At 40.9% G+C, this 21,076-nt stretch overlaps 1 gene segment (V, D, J or C); it reads right to left on the reverse strand.

The window, feature by feature from the left end:
• Positions 1-609: 609 nt before the first annotated feature.
• Positions 610-4,282, reverse strand: LOC140488197 (Ig heavy chain V region-like). The segment is given in 2 exon segments: positions 610-986; positions 4,276-4,282. Coding segments are annotated over 2 exon segments (384 nt in total).
• Positions 4,283-21,076: the final 16,794 nt, after the last annotated feature.

Raw genomic sequence — 21,076 nt, forward strand, 5'->3', positions numbered from 1 at the left:
TACTCTTCATTGTATTTTGAAAACTTGGAATACTTTTCCAGGTTTGGTCTGCATTTAACTTGACAATCAACACGAAGAAGGTAGAAAAAAATTATACATTTGTACAAACTAGCACGACTGGATTGTGTTTAAATTGCATCTCACATTATTTCTCGCTCCTGCTATGGTAGAAATCACCAATTTGAGATAATCACTTGTCAGTGGTTATTGTATGAGGATGTCGCTGTGCACAACACTGTGACCCACTGTAGTATCACAATGATGTAGACCAGTACACTCATTCTCTGTTCTTTACTCTAGGTCTCAATTTTCATTTGAAAGAGCCATTTAGTACTGATCATGTTTAGAATTAATGCCATTGTTGACATAACAATTAGCAGTGATTTCCTGAGCTGTTAGATATATTAAAACTAACATTTTGTCCGAGCATTTAATTGATGGAAGTGTTAGCAGTACATACGACATGCCCAAAACATTGTCCCATTGTGTCACCAGTTTGCTAATTTAAATGGTACATTTCCTCTTTGATAGTTTTGTAAGAGGCAGCCTGAGGTCTGCTTCAGATCGCAGTTGGTATAATTGCATTTAAAACTCGTACTGACCGTCAGTTTATGATGGAATTGACAAAATGTTCCCTCGAGCTGTTTTTGAATGGGTCCAGCCCTGGTTCCTCTCGCTGTGGTATCTTGCACAGTAATAGATGGCGGTGTCTTCGATCTTCAGGTTCCCCATGTCCAACGCGAAAATGTTGTTTGAATTGTCTTTGGATGCAGTAAATCGATTCTTAATCGCTGGTGCATAGTTACTGTTGGATGAACTATAGTACCACAGCAGCCACTCCAGACCCTGTCCGGGAACCTGTCGGACCCAGCTCATCCAGTAGCTGCTAAGATCGAAGCCGCTGGTTTTACAGGTCAGTTTCAGGCTGCCTCCGGGACGGCCAGTCTCTGCCTCTGGCTGGGTCAAAACAATCTCCGACTGGACACCTTTAAAAAAGAAAACAAATAAACCATGAGCATTAATGCAGATTAAATGATGGCTGAGTCTTTTACATTCCTGCGGTAGACTAACATTGAGACAGTGACAAAGACAGACTTAACCAAAAAACACTCACATGATAAGAAAGTAAGGAATAAACTGAGAAAAATTGTCGACACAATCATTCTGATAACTTGTGGGAAGCGGTTCTGTCAAGATCGTTCTAAACAGAGCCGACCCAGGAGTGTTGAATTACGGTCTAGTGCCCAGGATTTATATGGCCATCGGAAAGGGGCAGGATCACAGCTTCCGCCTGTTGGTTTCCTGCTGGAGGCTCAGACTGGATCCTGGTCTCAGCTTGTACAGCCCGAACACATGGGATCATGTATTTATGAGGTTACGCTGAAACATGGACATATACACATCTTGGGATATTTATTTTGCTGAATAGCTTCTTTGGGAGTGTTTTTATTTAAATGGTGGAAGTAAAATTGAGTAGCTTCAGGTGTGTTTCACATGATAGTTGTAAGTATTTTGTTTAAAAAAAACAAATTCATTCGGATGTTAGCTCCCTTTATTTCTACATTAATTCACAAGCAGATAAAACTAAAATCAAAGTTCAAACATATTACCAGCTAGTAAAACAATTGAGCTTGTTTTCCCAGGACACTGCCAGTCTCTGTCCCACTACAAAATAACATGTAATTCATACTAAACATTTCAAAATTCAATTTAGACAACTGAACTTAGAGCTTGTCCAAAGTGATTATATTTAGAATATTCAATTAGAAGTTAACTCCCTTTAATTCTACATTCCACCACAAGCAGAGAAAGCTAAAAAGAACTTCAATAATATATTAACCAACAAAATTAGTGACTTTATTTTTGCTGTCAAAGTCGCTCTCACTTTACAAAATAACATCCCATTTCTAATCTGCGTTTCTATATTCAGTTTAGGCAACCTAATATGGAGCATGTCTAAAGTGATTATGTTCAGAATGTGAGTGTGTGTCACTAAACAGTTTGGACTCGGAGGTTAAAAGCACCTCCTTACATTGCAGAATGTCTCTCCCTGCATCTTTTTTTTCAAATTGCTCCGACCCTAAAATGCATAGTAAAGGAAAGCTGTGTGCCTGAGAAACAAAAAAATGAGTTGGCAGTGATACATAACACCTAGGTAAACTTTTGAAAGAGCATCTAATGAACTAGAACAGGACAGTCCATACGTCCATATCTAACAGTCTGGGTACATCAGGAATGTTTGGTTAAATTAGAGAGTATTACAATAATCATTACCACGGATGGAGGTTATAAACAGTACATGTCTCTGCTCACTGATAGCTCTGACAGGGGCAGATAACTCATAAAAATCAGTAAAAATTCGCTGTTACACTCAGTTTTAATGAGATGCATGAATCCGAGAATGGTGTAACAAGTGATGTGAGTTTGAACCAATTCAAGTTTGCTAATTTACTTTGAGATGATAACAAATGTTACTGCAATGTGGGATTTTGGATCCATTAACTTCATATTCAGGAGCTTTAAAGATACTCAATAAACAGGCTGAACTAACCAGAACGTCACTGCATTCAATGTCCTGTTTTCTGACAGTCATACAGTGAATGCTGTATTCAGTGACTTTCCTTTTTAAAGAAGAAATGCCAAGTGAAACGTATCCATTGTAAGTAAATGGGAAAATATCATTTGTTTGGTAGGATTTTACTTTAGTTTATTCATTTTCCCTTTAATCAGCCAGATACAATAGTTGGCAGCAATTAAACTGACTGCCGAAGGGGTCCTTGAGTTTCCAGTTTCATTTACTGGAAACAGGTGGAGTTTCTGCAGTGGATCAAAGATATTTTGTCTCACTGTTGACCAGTTGGTGGAAAGCAAACTGCAAACCATAACCACCGCCTCCTCAGAAACAAATCGACTCAGCAACAATGCTGGAGGAAAGTTTATTTTTCAGTTATGTAACTTGGAGAACTAGTCACTCCTCTCATTGAAAGAAATATTCACAGAGTCTCAGACACAACCTTAACATCAACAGTTCATTCGAGGATCACTACAGCACTGTTTAATATTGAGAAAAATTGATAAATAGTCAGAGTCATGTTGTGATACAGCATGGTTCCAGACCCTTCGGTCCAACCAGTCCATGCCAGTCATAATCCCAAACTAAACTAATCCCACCTGTGTGTACTTGGACCATATCCTTCCAAACATTTGATATTCATTTACTTATCCAAATGTCTTCTAAAGGTTGTAAGATCATCCCACACAAAAACCATTCTCATTGTAAAAAGTTGTCTCTGATATGTTTTTTAAAATTTTTCTCCTCTCATTGTAAAAACATGTTCCCTATTGTTGAAATCCCACACCATAGGGAAAATTCACCAATGTCTTAGTCAAAAATTGAAAACAATCCCAGCTCCAAACACTTACAAAATATCACTATGGATCTTCCTCGAGTCCAAAATAAGATTGTCCCCTTTGATCAATGATTTGTAAAATTTACTCGTGTATCTACTGTGATAGACGTTTTCAAATAACTTCTTAAATGCAAATGGTTCACATCAATCGGATTAAAGTAACATTTCGTGCACTACCCCACACACAAAAAAAAGAACTAGTTTGTTAACATGATTTGCTCTGAGGAAGTCTACGATGGATTCTTTTATCAAACAAAATCATTTCCACTGTTGTGAGCGCTCGTCTATCTTCTGTGCAATGGTCTGAATTTTAAGTTGTGTCTGACTGCAGATGAAACTGGCTGATCTGGGTAAAAGTACAGTTTGTGCCTTTCACATTGTTAATGTATATTGCTGACTTTAGGTGTTGTCCCAGGCATCGTCTGGCACCATTAATTAGACCATTAATTTCCACATCACTAGCCAGATTATCAGGTGGAGTTTATTGATATGTGATATTTTTGAAATGAAAGCTTCGTACATTTCCAGTATGAATCATGTCAATTAGAGCCATTCACCTTTCCACTCATGGCTTGATAAACTTATATGAGGTCGCCCCCCCCGAACTCTCACCCTCCAGTGATAAAGGTTCCAGTCTATCTGGATTTCCAATGGTGGTTCTGTTCCCTCACATTCTGCTGTTTAAGATCCTCCTGCCACCCCAGGTCCACAGACAGTGTCCCTTGATACCAATTCAAAGAAATGAAAGGAACTTGTCCCACCATATTTTTCAATTTTCTTTGGCTTCAAACACCATCAAAAATAAATGTTTGTGTCATTGCTGATTTATGGGAGAATGCCGTGTACACAATATCTGCTGAAATACCTGCCATACCATCCGGAATCTGGTTCGCAGGTTCATCTGTTGCTCACAGACACAACCAGACATCAGGGAACAATGAACATCGCCCACACCCAACTCTCCACCATTCCCCTCTGTAGTTTGCACTTTGTGAAATCCGTGTTGTCAATAATAATTTAAAAGAAAGTTTCTTTTTTAAACTTTCTTAATTCATGTTGCTGATCTTGGCTGAATAAAGGTATGTTGCTGTCAGCATTTCTGGGGAACATGTCTGCACTTTTTTCATGTCAGTTTATATTAAGACAAGAATTGTCAAAATGTCCTGAGAAACAACGTTTAGAAATGGGCCTATTAGCTCCTCAGGGCTGTACCAACTGTTTGAATATTGATACAGTTCTGCCCCTACTTTTTCCCCATAAGCCAGGATTTACAGCATTGGAGATCATATCTATGTTGATAATGGATTAGACCCTACACAATGTTCCCGAATGTTTACAGTGCTATCACCTGCAGGGTTATGGACAACATGCTATAAATTGGGTCTTGGCTGGAAGGCTCTGTCTTCACGTGATACAGGTGCGATGGGCGAAGTGATCTCTCTCTGTCGTGAAAACTTCCTACTACTCTAAATTCATCTTTCCTACTTTGTCTCGTTCAGAGGCTCTTCATACCAGAAATATTCCAAGCATTCGTTTCAATGAGATCAATACATTCCACCTGATAGTCTGGCTTGTGATGTGGAAATTAATGGTCTAATTAATGGTGCCAGACAACATCACTTTATTCAACTAAAGTCAGCAATATACATTCACAATGTGAAAGGCACAAACTGTACTTATACCCAGATCAGCCAGTGTCATCTGCAGTCAGACACAAAATTCAGACCATTGCACAGAAGATAGACGAGTCCTCACAACATTGGAAATGATTTTGTTTGATAAAACAGTCCATCATAGACTTGCTTAGAGCAACTCGTGAATATTGCTTGATATCTTTTTGTGTGGGGTAACACATGAAATGTTACTGTATTCCGACTGATGGGAACCATTTGCACTTCAAGTTATTTGAAAACGTCCTTCAAAACAGATATGTGAGTAAAAGTTAGAAATCATTGATCAAAGGGACAATTTTTTTGGATTCAAGGAAGATCCATAGTGAGATTTTGTAAATGTTTGGAGCTGTGATTGCTTATATTTTTAACTAAGACATTGACATACAGTGGACAACTTCACAGTTTGCTGTAACATGAAATTCGCAACCTGTGAACCTGGAAGGTAATGGTTCAGAATTTAACAAGGACCTAACAAGGTTCGTGAATGGACCAACGAATGAATCATGAAATTTAACAAAGGCATTTCTGAAATGATTAATTTAGCTAGGATGAATGTAGAGACACAAATTCACATCTCTGTTTGCATTTCAATATGCTATAAATCACTTTTCTATTATATCCTAAAATACTTGCTTCTTCGTTCATATTTAATACACTCTATCTTGTTCCAGTGTGAAGATAGTTTCTTTATTTATTTCACTCAAGACTGTAAGCTGTATTTTTGCCTCAGTATTGACCAAACTCGGTTTGGTGCAGATAATATCACTTGATCTGCTTTTTCAGGAAGTGAATCTCTCCACCTGTTATGTCAAAATAATCTGTTCATGCTTAGTTCGAAATGAATCCTGTTAATATCATCCCAAATTCAGACTCGGTTATTTTGTATTTATTCATTGGAAATGAACAGAATATGACTGGTCTGTTCTTGGTGGAGTGGGAGAGGGAGTTAAAGTGTTCAGCCACGGGGCCGTGGGGTTGGTTGGCACGGGTGTCCCACAGATGTTCTCTGAAATGATCAGCAAGTTAGTGTCCTGTCTCCCTGATGTAGAGGAGTCCACATCAGGTGAAACAGACACAGCAGATGACATTTGTGGAAGTATAGATAAATTTCTCTGGATCATTTGTGGCCTTGTCGGAGGTGAGGTGGAGGTGTGGGCACAGATTTTGCACTTCCTGTGGTGGCAAAGGAAGGTGATAGGGGTGAGGAGTGGGCTGGTGGAGGGGCATGGACCTGACGAGGGAGTCGCGGAGGGAATGGTGCCACCGGAATGCAGATAGGGGTAGGGAGCGAAATATACCCGAGTGATGGGGTCTGTTTACAGGCGGTGGAAGCAGCGGAGGATGATATGATGTCTGCAAGGTCGGTGCATTGGAAGTTGAGGACCAGGAGGGCTCCCTGTTGAAATTGGAGGAATGGGGTTCAAGGGCATCGTTGACCACGTGGGAGGGGAAATTGCAATTTTTGAAAAAGGAGGTTATCTGGGATGTTTTATGGTGGAACTGGTCCTCCTGGGAGTAGGTGCGGTGCAGGCAGAGGAATTGACAATAAAGGGATGGCATTTTTACAGGAGGTCAGGTGGGAGGAGTGTAGTCCAGGTAGCTGTGGGAGTCAGAAGACTTGTAGTAAATGTTTAGTTGGTCACTGGAGATAGAGGTGGAGAGGTCTAGGAAAGGGAGGGAGGTGTCCGAGATGGTCCCTCTGAAGTTTAGGTCAGGGTGGAAGGTCTTATTAAAGTTGATGAACTGTTCAACCTCCTAGTGGTAGCATGAGGTGGCACTGATACAGTCATCAATGTAGCGGTGGTAAAGGTGCGCAATGGTATCAGTGTAGCTGTGGAAGATTGACTGTTCCACATATCTGACAAAGAGGCAGGCATAGCTGGGGTCCATACAGGTGTCCATGGCTACCCCTTTGGTTTGGAGGAAGTGGGAGGATTGAAAGGAAATGTAGTTGAGGTTGAGCATGTACTGCTTGGGTTGGCGTGACAGGAAGAAACGGAGATCTTCGAGGCCTACATCATGGTGTTTGGATGTGTACAGGGCCTGGACATTCTGTTCATTCTGGGGCTTATCAATTGCTTGCAGTTATTATGGAACTGCAAGGACAATGGCTGGGAACTCGGAGAAACCAATGATTAGGTCTTCTGCTTGAAGCAAATTTAGATCAGAACATTTAAACACCACAAAGCTCACTGTAGGAAATGACAGTGGTGCAACTTTTAATAATATTTGAAACTTTGTTAAAAATAGGGATTTTTAGTCATAGTTTCTGAAATAATCAAGAAAATAATTAACCGTTAGAACAAGCTCTTTCGAAGAGAGAGGATTTGCAAAGTTTGAAACCATACAGTGCTGTGGTTTATTTGAATTCAATGTCGGTCAGAGTTAGATACAGACAAGGTGATCTCTCCATATATTGGTTCTGTTAATCTGACAGACCGACATACTTGTCTGTACAAAACTGTATTATTTGTTTAGTTGATCAAAATTTAGGAAACAGATCAAACAGAATGTATTCGGCTGGGAAGGTGATGGATACAGAAGGCAGAATCAAAAACTGGGAACATTAAATCTGAAGAGAGAGTAACAAGGAGTACAAGATCAAAGACACGATAAGGTGCATGTCGATATGTTCCAGACGTTAGTGAATCGAATGAGCTTGTTCGATGGTCGAGAGACTAGTCCAGTGATGTCCTGGAATCAGACCATGAAACAGAGATCGAAATGTCGATTTGCAAATGTCACTTCGATGTGATCGCTTCACACTCTGTGTCCTGATATAGGCCACATTGGCAGATGTTTCCGCCAGATTGCATCCCCTGGGTTTATTTTCTGATCAGAAGTGAGATGTGTGGCTTGCTGCTGGCACATAGAAACAGGAAGTTGCGCGCCAGCTGAGAATGATCCATCAGGCGTTACTTTCCGTATTATCAGCACAAACAGTCTTCCTACCTCTGAGGGTGAACACACACTGACAGTGTCAAGAACAAACGGACAGATTGCTGTAGGTCTCAACGTTGTATTCAATTCCATTCCCATTTCCCAGAATGAAACAGAAGAGACACAAGGTTATTTCAGCTCGAGTAAATAATCTGTCAGAGAGATAAGAAGAGTTACCATCGGGTGAAAGGAGCTAAATGACAATATGTAGTTTCGCTCATAAACCTATGTTTAAAAGTAGAAAGCTTGAGGGAAGTCAATAAGTAAATCTAAGAGACAGCATTCATTAAAAGTTGGAAAAGTAAAGTTTAAGCAATAAAATTCAGCATGGTAACTCTTCTTATCTCTCTGACAGATAATTTACTCTAGCTGAAATAATCTTGTGTCTCTTCTGTTTCATTGTGGAAAATGGGAATGGAATTAAATACAATGTTGAGACCTACAGCAATCTGTCCGTTTGTTCTTGACACTGTGGAAGTGATATCATATCGGAAGTGGTTGATTCTGTTTTCCGGAGAGGCAATGAGATGTGACATCGGGTGTAAAAAGTGGATGTAATGCTTCTTGACTTCAATCAGGTTTTTGACCAGATCTTGCATCTTCAATAAGGTAAGGGTTCATGGGATCTGGTGCAGTTTGGCAAATGCATCGAAGGTTTATTTGTTGGCAGAAGGTGATGTTTGAAGGTAGTCATTGTGAAGACATCTTGTGTCCAGTGGCTTATTATATGACTTGGTGCTGGATCCTTTGATGTTTGCAGAGTATATGAAAGGTCTAGTCAAGAATGGAGCAATTTTGATCAGTAAGTTCAAAGATGAGGTGAAAAACATTTGGTTTTGCAATTAGTGAGGAGGAAAGCCAGTGTGACATCGATGACCTTGCCTGTTGGAGAGAAGAATTGAAAACAGAACATTATATCCTAAAGTCTGTGAAGTAAAGCATTTTCGAGACTAACAATTTAAGTGAATATATGATGTATTGTTGGAATCTACAAAATACAAAGGATAAGCGATCTTCAGGAATCCTGAAGAAGGGCTCATGCCCGAAACGTCGATTCTCCTGCTCCTTGGATGCTGCCTGACCTGCTGCGCTTTTCCAGCAACACATTTTCAGCTCTGATCTCCAGCATCTGCAGTCCTCACTTTCTCCTCGATATTGTGGCTAGACCATTAATTCAGGAAGCTGGGGTCTGAGCCCACAGTGCTGCCACATCAAGTCGTGAATTAAGGTTGATAATTAAACAACTCATTGAAGGAATAAGATCCACAGATATTCCCTTGCTCTGCTTTGGAAAGAACAACACATCAGCGCAAAAGTTAAGGCTGAAGCGTTCACAGCAACCTTCAGCCAGATGTGCCAATTGTCTGATCCATCTCAGCATCTTCCATAGATCACCAATATTACAGATACCTGTCAGCAGAGAATTCGCTTCGCTCCACGTGAAATCAAGACACTGTTGGGCGAGTGGCACTGGTTACTGCAAACGCTATGGAGCCTGACAAAATTCTGGCAATAATACTGATGACTTGTGCTAGCCAAGCACTCCCGGTACAGCTACAACACTGGCATGGACAATGTGGAAAATAGGCCAGGCATGTCCTGGGCGCAGAAAACAGGTCAAACCACCCTGGTGAATTACTGCCCCATCAATCCATGCTCAATCATGAGTTAGGTGTAGGAAAGTGCTTTCCACAGTGCTATCAAGCAGCACTAGCTCAGCAATAACCTGCGTAAATGTGGGTCACGCAAGGCCTACTCAGCTCATGACTGAATTACAGACTTGATTTAAACATGGACAAAGAACTGACTTCCAGAAATGAGGGGAGAGTGACAGCCCTTCACATTAAAGTCACATTCGACAGAGTGTGATATTATGGAGTCCTCGCAAAACTAGATTCAACGGGTGTCAGTTGACAACCTCCCTGCTGCCTGCAGTCAGACCTCCCACATTGGAAGATGGCTCTGCTTGTTAGAGGTCAGTCGTCTCAGCCAAAGCAAATCTCTGTTGGAGTTCCTAAAGAAAGTGTTCTTGGCCCAATCATGTTCAGCTGCTTCAGCAATGACCTTCCCTCCATCAGAAGGTCAGAAGTGAAATCTGCATTGATCTAGCACTTTTTCTGTGACTCCTCAGTCCACATTCAAACGCAACAAAATCTGGACAATATCCAGACTTGAGCTGACAAGTGACAAATAGCATTCACACCACAAAACTGCGAGACAAAGACCATTGATAATAGGAGTGAATCTAACCAAAACCCCTTGACATTCAATAGTGTTACCATCACTGAATCCCTCACCATCGACAGCCTGGGTTTTATTGTTCATTAGAAATTGAGCTGGACACTCCATATAAATACAATGGTTGTAACAACAGGACAGAGGTGAGGAAACTGCAGCGAATAACTCACCCTTCTGACTTGCAAAGCCAATTGACTATTTCAGAGACAGAAGTCAGGAGCGTAATAGCACAGCTCACCCCTTGACTGGATAGGAGCACCTTCAACTGCACTCAAGAAGTTAGGCATTGTCCAGGACAAAGCATCCCACTTGATCAGCAGCACATCCACAAGTGCCCATTGCCTCCATATCTGATGCTTAGTACCAGCCGTATGCTGAAAAATGTGTTGCTGGCAATGTGCAGCAGGTTAGGCAGCATCCAAGGAGCAGGAGAATCAACGTTTCGGGCCTAAGCCCGTCTTCAGGCATACCTGCCATATGCACTATCTAAAATACTGCACTGCAGAAACTTAGCCACTTCCTTAGACAGTACCTTCCCACTACCACTTGCATCTCAATGGACAAGAATAGCAGATAATTGGGAACAGCACCACTGTAAGCTCCTCTCGAAACCACTCCTGACATGGAAATATATCATCAATCCTTTACTGTAACTGGGTCAAAATCTGGAACTCCCTTCCTCAGGCCATTTTGGAACATGTTATTTCAGAAAGGCAGCTTACTGCCATCGTCTGAAGGACACCTACAGACAACTGAAAGCAACCACCGTGTTCAATGAGTCAATAAAAAAAATCATTCAAGCTAACATGACAGTTTGAGAAAGTGGTTGAGGAGGCATTATGGGTATGTAATAAGCAATCGAAAGGTTTGGAGCAAAGTTCCAGAATCAATCTCTACCATGGGAGCTTCAATTAATGAAAGAGTATGAAATGAAAATGCTGGGGTAATGAATGATAATCACAGACCCAGCAAAGTTTTGAAACATGTGAAATGGTTCAGTATTGTCCTTCAGAGGAGGATGTGTGACTTTCCTACCTGGCCTGCCTACCTGTTCAACAAAAAGGCGATGGTTCCTTTCCTGTGCCGAACCTGACTAAGAAAGTGAGGACTGCAGGTGCTGGAGACCAGAGTTGAGAGTGTAGTGCTGGAAAAGCACAGCAGGTCAGGCAGCATCCAAGGAGCAGGAGAATCAACGTTCCAGGCATAACAACTTCATCAGGTATCTTAATGAAGGCCTCATGCCCAAAACGCCGATTCTCCTGTTCCGGATGCTGCCTGACCTGCTGTACTTTTCCAGCACTACAGTCTTGACTGAGAAGCCATTTGGTTGTAATAAAGCTTAAGAAAGATCAACCATAATTAGCCGAGCAAGATGGCAGACCTTCAAAAAGGTAGCTGATGACCACCTTCTTGGGATATGTGACTAACTTTTTCATAAGTCAGTGCAGAATTCAAAAATGCAAATTATGGTGAGTCAGGCTGTTCAGTCAGAGCCCGGTACACATTTAAGATTGATGATTGGATGCAAAGTCTCCTGTGGTGTTGCTGTGAACAGCAAGAGAGTTCTTGCCAGTATTGCACTCCAATATTTGTTCATGAAGTAAAGTGTCAGATTTATTGCATTTCTGTGCTTTCTGTGCATTTCCCACATTAGGATCACAGTGGTGATATCATGAGACCAGGATTCTCGAACTCCAGTTTGATGTTGAATGGCCAGGGTTTGGAATACCATCGTTTGCCCAGGGTGAAATTTGAATTTAAAGAAATCCTGGAATCAGAAAGAAAGCCAAATGGTGACCATGTAACCCGGGTCAATGGAAAAATACAAAAACAGCTGCTGCACGAATGCCAAGGCATCTGTCACCTTTCCATGGTCTGGCCGACATGAGATCCCACTGGGAAGTAATTGACTGTGTTCTGAAGTGGCTTTAGCAAGTTATTCAATGGGCAATTGGGGATAGGGACTCATCGCTGACCCGAACCAGAAAGTAATACGTGTAACAAAACCTCACAACAACTATATCAATTAAATGTAATTGTTGCGGCAGTTCCTGATGTCATTTCATGTATTTCATGTGAATGTTCTAACACACACTTTGAGTGATGTTGCACCGTCTAAACGGACTACAATATAAATCATTGGTCATTCAGAGTAGATCCAGTTCAACATTTAAGTTTAATTGCAGAATTTTCAGCACTGAATTTTTAACCTAAATAAAAGTTTTCAATAAATAAAATCTGTTGCAATTCGTCTTCATAAATTTGTATTCACTTCTACAAATGGTTAGTATTCTTAAAACATACTTGTTTCGATTTGAATCTTACCAACAAATCACTTTGTTCATCTGGCTTTGCTGTCATCATCACTTCTTGAAGCCAATTAAGCATTTATGTAAATAAACACAGAAATAGAATTCTCAGAATAGATTACAGAACCACAAAACCCTAATTTATACTTCCCCACAAGCACCGCACACGAATTGTGGAAAAAATGCAAATAACTCAATGGATTCCAATACTAATTGATGTTAGGACTTTTTAATACATAAGTTGTATGATTGTTGAATGACAGAGGTATGAGTTGTCATGTTTCGTCAAAAATCTATAATTCAGAGATACATTGGCACAGCTAATATTTCTGTCTCTATTTTTCTCTCTTCCCCTCCTGCCTTCTCCCCTTTTTTCTTTATATCTGATGCCGTGTTTTGCCTCTCCACAATTGGACAATGTTTTCCTTAATAACCTGAAGCCAACACCTCACCAACATATCCTCTCAGCCAAATTCATCCATTTCATTAGAGAGATTTGAGTCAAGATTTTCTCAAAAATCTGTCTGAGTATTGAGTGATCTGGAAATACTTGATAGGAATGAGGCTGCAAGACTGTGATAGCGTTTTCATTGTATCTCAGCAGTATTATTCTTGGCTGAGGAATGTTTAATGGTTCAGGGCAATGCTTATTTAGACTATAATTAACCTTTACTGCACATCTCATGGAATGTTTAATATTGTAGAGGTCGATTTATTCTGTATCGACTCTGTGTCGTACCTACTCTGGGAGGGTTTTTTTTAAGGGAACCCTGGACGCAGCTCTACTCTATGTCTAAACCAAAATATATTTGACATGATTGCATTGGACAGTACAATATAGAGGGAGATTTACCCAGCACATTACATGAGCTGTACATTCACAGAAAACATTTGATGTAGCCGTGTAAAGGGGCTTGGACTCCTACCCACTGTCGTTGTGATTTTGAAATGCTTGATACCAGAATAAAAAGGGCACAACAACACTATGCACCGAATCTTTGTTGTACAAGCAGATTATCATCTACAGGCACATACGCAAATCATCTGTGAACAACCCTTGCAGTGTTTAATGGATGAGTGCTGAGAGAGCTTTAATATGCAATACGTATCTATTCCATGCAACACATGCTGACAGTGTGCTTGATATGGTAGTCTAAATGTAGTTTTGATTTGTCTTTAACCTTTTCTGTGACAGTCGTGGTTGTGTTTGACAAATATTCAACAGAACTGGAGGACTCTATGACTATAAATGCAGTCACTGCATTCAAGGCAGAATGCAATGCCATCAAACAGGGAGAATTATGAGGAGAGATTGAAGCAGCTGGGCTTCAAACATGAAATTTAAATGAGGCCTATATAATTCTGAAAAGAGTAACTTAGAGCAAAGGTCAATGATAGGGAACCAGAAGCAGCTTGTTCAGCCAATGGAGTTTGGTCTTCCAAACAATGACATCAGGGCTGAACTGATAATCCTCACCTCCACTTCCCAGCGTTTTAAATGTAAGCATTGATTCAATTATCAAATCAAAATCTGTCCATTTCAGCCTTCGGAATACTGAATGACCCAACCTCGACAGTCTTCTGTGGAAATGAATTCCACAGATTCACAACATTCTGGGAGACAAAATTCTCTTCTGCCTGAAATTTGTGACCTCTAATTCAGTGATTCTACTCCCTGGTCCGAAACTCTCCCACAAGGGGAAACAACATTTCTGCATTTACACCATCAAGTTTCCTGAAAATAATAGATGTTTCAGAATGTCACCTCTGAATCTTCTATGTTCCATTGAGTATAGGCCCAAACGACTCAATCTCTACTCTCAAGACAGTCCCTGCATCCTCAGGATCAGTCGACTAAACCTCGTGTGGATTGTCTCACATTCCAGTGTACCTTTTCTTTGGTATGAGTCCAAAGAACAATTCACAGTATTCCAGCTGTGGTAAGAATAGGGTTTTTTTTTCAGTTTTAACAAACATTATAGTCATACAGACATCCAGCAAAGAAACAGACCCTTCGGTCCAACTGCACTGACCAGACATCCCAATCTGACTGAGTACCATTTGCCAATCATTTGGCCTACCTTCCTCTAAATGTTACCTGTTCATACACCCATCCAGGTGCCTTTTAAATGCAGTAATTGAACCTGCCTCCACCACTACCACTGGCAGCTTTAACCATACATACACGTGAAAAGGTTACCCCTCAGGTTCTTTTCAAACGTTTCTCCTCTCACCTTAATCCGCTGTCCTCTAGTTTTGGACTCTCCCACTCGAGGAAAAAGGCCTTGGCTATTCACCATACCAATGCCCCCCATGATTTTATAGGTCTTGTTCAGGCCACTCCTCAGCCTCCTTTCCTCTCACTGCAGGGAAGAGAAAAGCCCCAGCCTATTCAGCCTCACCTTATACCTTAAACACTCCAGTTCCAGCATCATTCTTGGAAATCTTGTCTACACCCTCTCAAGTTTCACAAAATCCTTCATAGAAATGGTCAACCAGATTTGCCTGTAATAATTCTAAATGTGGCCTCACAAACGTTCTGTAGAGCTGAGACATGACATCTCGACTCCTACACTGAATGTTATGACCGATGAAGGAAAGCATGCCAAACACCATCTTCCCCACCCTGTCTCCCCGCAACTCCACTTTCACGGAATGATTCATCTGCACCCTTTGGTGTCTTTGCTCAGCAAAACTCCCCAAGGCCCAGCCATTAATTGTGTAAGTCCTGCCCTGGTTTGCCTTACAAAAATGCAACACCTACATTTATTTAATGAAGCATGGGTTCATGAAAGGCAAGTCAGCTTTAACTGATCTATTGGAATTCTTTGAGGTTATAACGAGCGTGGTAGACAATGGGGAACTGGTGAACGTGGTGTATCTGGATTTCCAAAAGGCATTCAGCAAGGTGCTGCACAAAAGGCTGTTGCATAAGATAAAGATGCACAGTGTTACGGGCAATGCATTAGCAAGGACAGAAGAATGGTTAACTAACAGAATGCAAAAATTGGGGATAAATGGGTGTTTTTCTGGTTGACAATCAGTGGCTAGTGATGTGTCTCAGGGATCAGTGTTGAGACAGCAATTATTTACAATGGTTGGGACTGCAATTGTTTATAATTCAGATAGATTGCTTCAAGTTAGAGACCCAAGTGTAGAGTGTTGTAATTCACAGAAGCCACTTAAATGAGTGATAGGGCAAAGTGTGCAGAAGGATATAGACAGGCTAAGTGAGTGGGCAAGAGTCTGGCAGATGGAGTACAATGTTAGTAAACATGAGGTCATCCATTTTGGTCGGAACAATAACAAAGTGGTCTACTTTAAAATGGTGAAAAATTACAGAATGCTGCTGTGCAGGGGGACCTGGGTGTTCTTGTGCATGAAACACAAAAGTATGGTTTGCGAGTACAGCAGCTAATTAGGAAGACAAATGGAATAATGTCCTTCATTGCTAGTGGATAGAGTTTAAAATTAGGAGCTGCAGCTGTATAGGGCGCTGGTGTGGCCAAACCTGGAGTACTCTGTACACTCTTCATCGCCTTACATGAGATGGCACTGGGGTGGGGTTTGCTGAGGAGGTTGACTGTGTTGATTCTGGAAATGAGGGGGTGGGCTTACGAGGAGAGATTGAGCAGACTGGGATTATACTCATTGGAATTCAGAAGAATGGGGGAGGGGATTGTAAAATCATAAATGGGATAGATAAGACAGAAGCAGGGAGGCTCAAAGTTTGGGAGAAGATTTGTAGCTCGGGTGCTCGTTGTTGTGGTTCTGTTTGCCGAGCTGGGAATTTGTGTTGCAAACGTTTCATCCCCTGTCTCGGTGACATCCTCAGGGCTTGGGAGCCTCCTGTGAAGCGCTTCTGTGACGTTTCCTCCGGTATTTATATTGATTGGTATCTGCCACTTCCGGTTGTCAGTTCCAGCTGTTCGTTGCAGTGGTCGGTACATTGTGTCCAGGTCGATGTGTTTGTTGATAGAATCTGTGGATGAGTGCCATGCTTCTAGGAATTCCCTGGCTGTTCTCTGTTTGGCTTGTCCTGTAATAGTAGTGTTGTCCCAATCGAACTCATGTTGCTTGTCATCTGTGTGTGTGTGGCTACTAAGGATAGCTGGTCAAACCAAAGGGTTGTGAATCTCTGGAATCCCCTGCCTAGTGAAGCAGCTGAGGCTAACCTGTTGAATGTTTTTAAGGTGAAGATCGATTTGTGAAGAGTAAAGGAATGAAGGGTTATAGTGAGGGGTGGGTGAGTGGAGTCTCAGTCCATTGAAAGATGATCCACGATATTATTGAAAGGCAGAGCTGACTCATGGAGTCAGATGGCCTCCTCCTGATTGTATTTCTTATGTTCAGATGTTGTTATGTTCTAACAGGCCTCCAATTCAAAAAGTAATGCCCTCTGACTACTAAATAAAAACTGAAAGAACTGTGGATGCTGTGTATCAGAAACAAAAGCAGAAACTGCTGGAAATGCTCAGAAGGTCTGGCAGCATCTCTGGGGTGAAAGGCTCACCAGTTTATGGTTCCCTGGCTTTTCCATCCAACTTTCTTCAATAATGCTGTCCCATTAGTCACTCTCCAGTCTTCTGGCATCTCATCTATGATTATCAACAATACAAATATCTCAGCAAAGTGTCCAGGAATCTCTTCCCTAGCTTCCCACAAAGTTCTGGGAAATACCTAATCAGGTCTCTAGGATTTATTTCCATTTTTCTACTTTAGACCTCCAACATCTCTTTTTCTGCAAAATGAACTCATTTTATGATCACATTATTTATTTCCCTAGCTTCCATGCTCCTGTCTACTGTAAATATTGATGCAAAATATTTGTTTAGTGTTTCTGCCATCCCCTGTGGTTCCATGCATGGAAAGCCATGTTGATCTTTAAGGGCTGTATTCTCTCCTTAGTTATTCTTTTAACCTTAAAATAATTTTAGAATCTTTTCGGATTCTCCTTCATTCTATTTGCCATCGCAATTTTATGTCCCCTTTTTTCCCTCATGATTTCCTGTTTAAGGATACTCCGTTTGCCCTTCTACCCTTCTCAGGATTCACTCAATCCCAGCTGTTTATATCGGATGAATGCCCCCTTCTTTTTCTGGACAGAAGTTGCAATTTCCCTCATCATTGAGCTTTCCCCATGCCTTGCCCTTCACACAAACAGAAACATACCATCACTGAACTCTCATTGTCTCATTCTTAAAGGCCTCCCACTTGTCAGCCGTCCCCTTTACCTGTGAATAACCTCCCCCAACCAACTTCTCAAAGTCTAATACCATCGAAACTGGCCACACTCGTATTTGAAACTTTTCATTTTTAAATCAATTCTATCCTTTCTCATCATTATTATTAAACCAATAGAATTATGATCACTTTCCCTGAAGCGTGCCCCTATGGACACCTCAGTCACTTGCCCTGTCTTGGTTCCCAACAGAAGGTCAAGTATTGTGAACTGTCTAGTAGGTGCATCCACATATTGAATAACAACATTTTCTTGTGCACACTTAACCAATTTCTCCACCTTCCAAGATCTTAACACTACCCCAAACTCTGTTTGGAAAGTTAAAATTCACGATCATTGTCCGTTTTTTCTTACAGATAGCATAATCGCTTGTAAATTTCCCATTAACTATTAGGAGGTCCATTTTACAATCCCAGCAAGGTCATCACCGCTTTCTTATTTTTATGTTTCATCCATATAACTTCACTGGGCAGTCTCCAAGACATATCCTCTCTACATCCAGCTGTAATGTTCTTTCTAACCAAAAACACCACTCCATCTCCTCTCTTGCTCCTCTATCTATACATTCTATAGCATCTATATCCTGGAACATTAAGCTGCCAGTCCTGTTCATCCCTGAGCCACATTTCTGTAATGGTAATGATATCCTTGTCCCACATTCCCATCTATGCCCTATGTTCATCTGTCTCACATGTTAGGCCTCTTCCATCAAAGTAAATGCAGTTTCGCAGCCTTCCCTCGCTCTTGCCAAACTGTTTTCTGCCTTGACCCCGAGAACTGCTCACCATATCACACCTCAAACATTTCTCTTTTCTCACCATCTTGTTGGTTCCCACCATCCCCCTTACTGGTTTAAAACCTTCAGCATACTGCTAGCAAATTTCCCCACAAGAATATCTGTCCCCTTCCATTTCAGATCCCTCTTATATAGGTCATTTCTATCCCTGAAGAGATCCCAATGATTGAAAAATGGGAATCCGAACCCCTGCAGCAGCTCCTCAGCTACACATTAGCTGCTCGATCTGACTGTTCCTAATCTCAATATTCCATTAGTTTTTAAACAAATCCCAACATGACATTTGCCATCCTTATTGACAGTTGAAATTAAAAGCTAACTTTTTGTGGTTCGGAGATGCAGACTCCCTGTAGATTTCTGAATTCAATCTCTATCTTGCCTGTTAAAATGCATAACTTCACGGTTTATGTCTGTTCTCATTTATTTCATCCACATTACATTATTATACAAAGCTCCTTGTTCACTCTCTTGTCCTATCTGTATCCCTCCACAAACTTCTTTTTGGGTCATACTCACCACTTGTCTCCGCTCCAATTTTTGAGTCATTCGCAAACTTGCCTACAATATATTCACTTTCCTCATCTAAGGCATCAAAATACTTTGTAATTTTTTGTTGTCCTCAGAACAGACTCATGTGGTAATCCACAGGTTGACATCCTGTAAAATAAAACACTTAATCAAACTTTTCTGATTGGGATTTCAAAACTCCTCTCTCCATGTTAATACAGTCCCTCCAAAGCCAAGGCTCCTTTCTTATTCAGTAATCTTATCTATGGGTGCTATCAAACACCTTCAGAAAATCAAAACATATTACAATCACGGTTTCCTCCATTTTCTCCAAGAATTCCGATACTTTTCTCAGGCAAGATTTCCATTTTGTAAAGCCATTCTCAGTTTTCTGCTATAACATCCCTTTTTAAAGACTCCACCATCTTTTTTAATAAATGATGTTAAACTAACTAGCCTCAGTCAATCTTTTTTGTGCCTTAATTTTTTATGAGTGAAGGTGTTGGGTGAAGGATCTACTATCAGCCCTCACTTCCAACTGCTGGAGAAGCACTGTCATTGCATCTACTGTGAAAATCTCAACAAAATGTATCTATGTTCATTTACTGAGAAAGCAATTCCACAAATGTTCTAGCTCATCACCTTCTGCTGGCGGTCCCAGATTTTACGAAGCAACTCATTGAAAGTTGACAAGGCTAATTAGCATCAAACCAAGATCAATATTTGAGCAAAAATATCTCAATTCCTGGTCACATATTTTTGTTCATCTCTTTTTCGGACATTAGCTTCGACAATGTGGAGTCTGTGTGGGTGGAGCTGTGAAATACCAAGGGACAAAAAACATTAGTGGGTGTCATACAGAGACCCCCAGACAGCAGTGGTCATGTTGGAATAGTACTAAACAGGAAATTAGCCAAGCATGTGATATGGAGACATCGGTGATCATGGGTGATTTTAACCTGCATCTAGATTGGACAAATCAAATTAGCCACAATGTCTAAGAAGGGGAATTCCTGGAGTACATATGGGATGGTTTTCTTAACCAACATGTGGATGAACCAACTAGAGAGCAGGCCATCTTAGACTGGGTACTGTGTAATGAGAAGGGAATCATTGCCAATCCAGCTGCGTGAGACTCCTTGGGGATGGGTGACCATGACATGATACAACTTTTTTATCAAGATGGAAAGTGAGCCGGCTGATTTGGAGACTAGAGTGCTGAATTTTAATAAAGGAAACTATGAAGATATATAAGGCATGAGTTGGCATTGATAGATTAGTGGAAGTTGCTTAAAGGTGTGACAGTAGATAGGCATTGGCAAATATTCAAGGAAATCATGGGGGAGCTGCAACAACTATTTATTCCTGTCTGGTACAAAAGCAAAATGGGTAACAGGGCCAATCCATGGCTTATAAAGGAAATTAGATAGCATCCATTTGAAGGAAGAAGCATAGAGATTGGCCAAGAAAAATAATAGGTCTGATGTTTGAGAACAGTTTCGAATTCAGCAAAGAAGGACCAAGGGATTGATGAAGATGGGGAAACACAGTACAAAAGGAAGTAAGCTTACAGGGAACATGAAGACTGACACTAAAAGGTTCTACAGTATGTGAAGAGAAAGAGATTGATGAAGACAAATGTAGGTCCCTACAGATGGAAATTGGGGAAATGTATAACAAAGGACAACAAAACAGCTGAGCAATTGTATACATACTTTAGTTCTGTCTTCACAAAAAACGACAGTTGTACAGGAGGTTGGTGAGGCTGCAGTTGGAGCATATGTTCTGTTTTGGTCATCTTGCTCGAGGAAGGAAGATATTAAACTGGAAAGAGTGCAGAAGAAATTTATACGGATGTTGCTCGCACTCAGTGGTCTGAGTTATAAGAAGAGGCTGAACAAGCTCGAACTTCTTTTCTTGGCAGTCCAGGAGACTGAGAGGGGACCTTGTACAAAATTATG

This window comes from Chiloscyllium punctatum, chromosome 17 (genome assembly GCF_047496795.1).
Source record: "Chiloscyllium punctatum isolate Juve2018m chromosome 17, sChiPun1.3, whole genome shotgun sequence".
Lineage (NCBI taxonomy): Eukaryota > Metazoa > Chordata > Chondrichthyes > Orectolobiformes > Hemiscylliidae > Chiloscyllium > Chiloscyllium punctatum.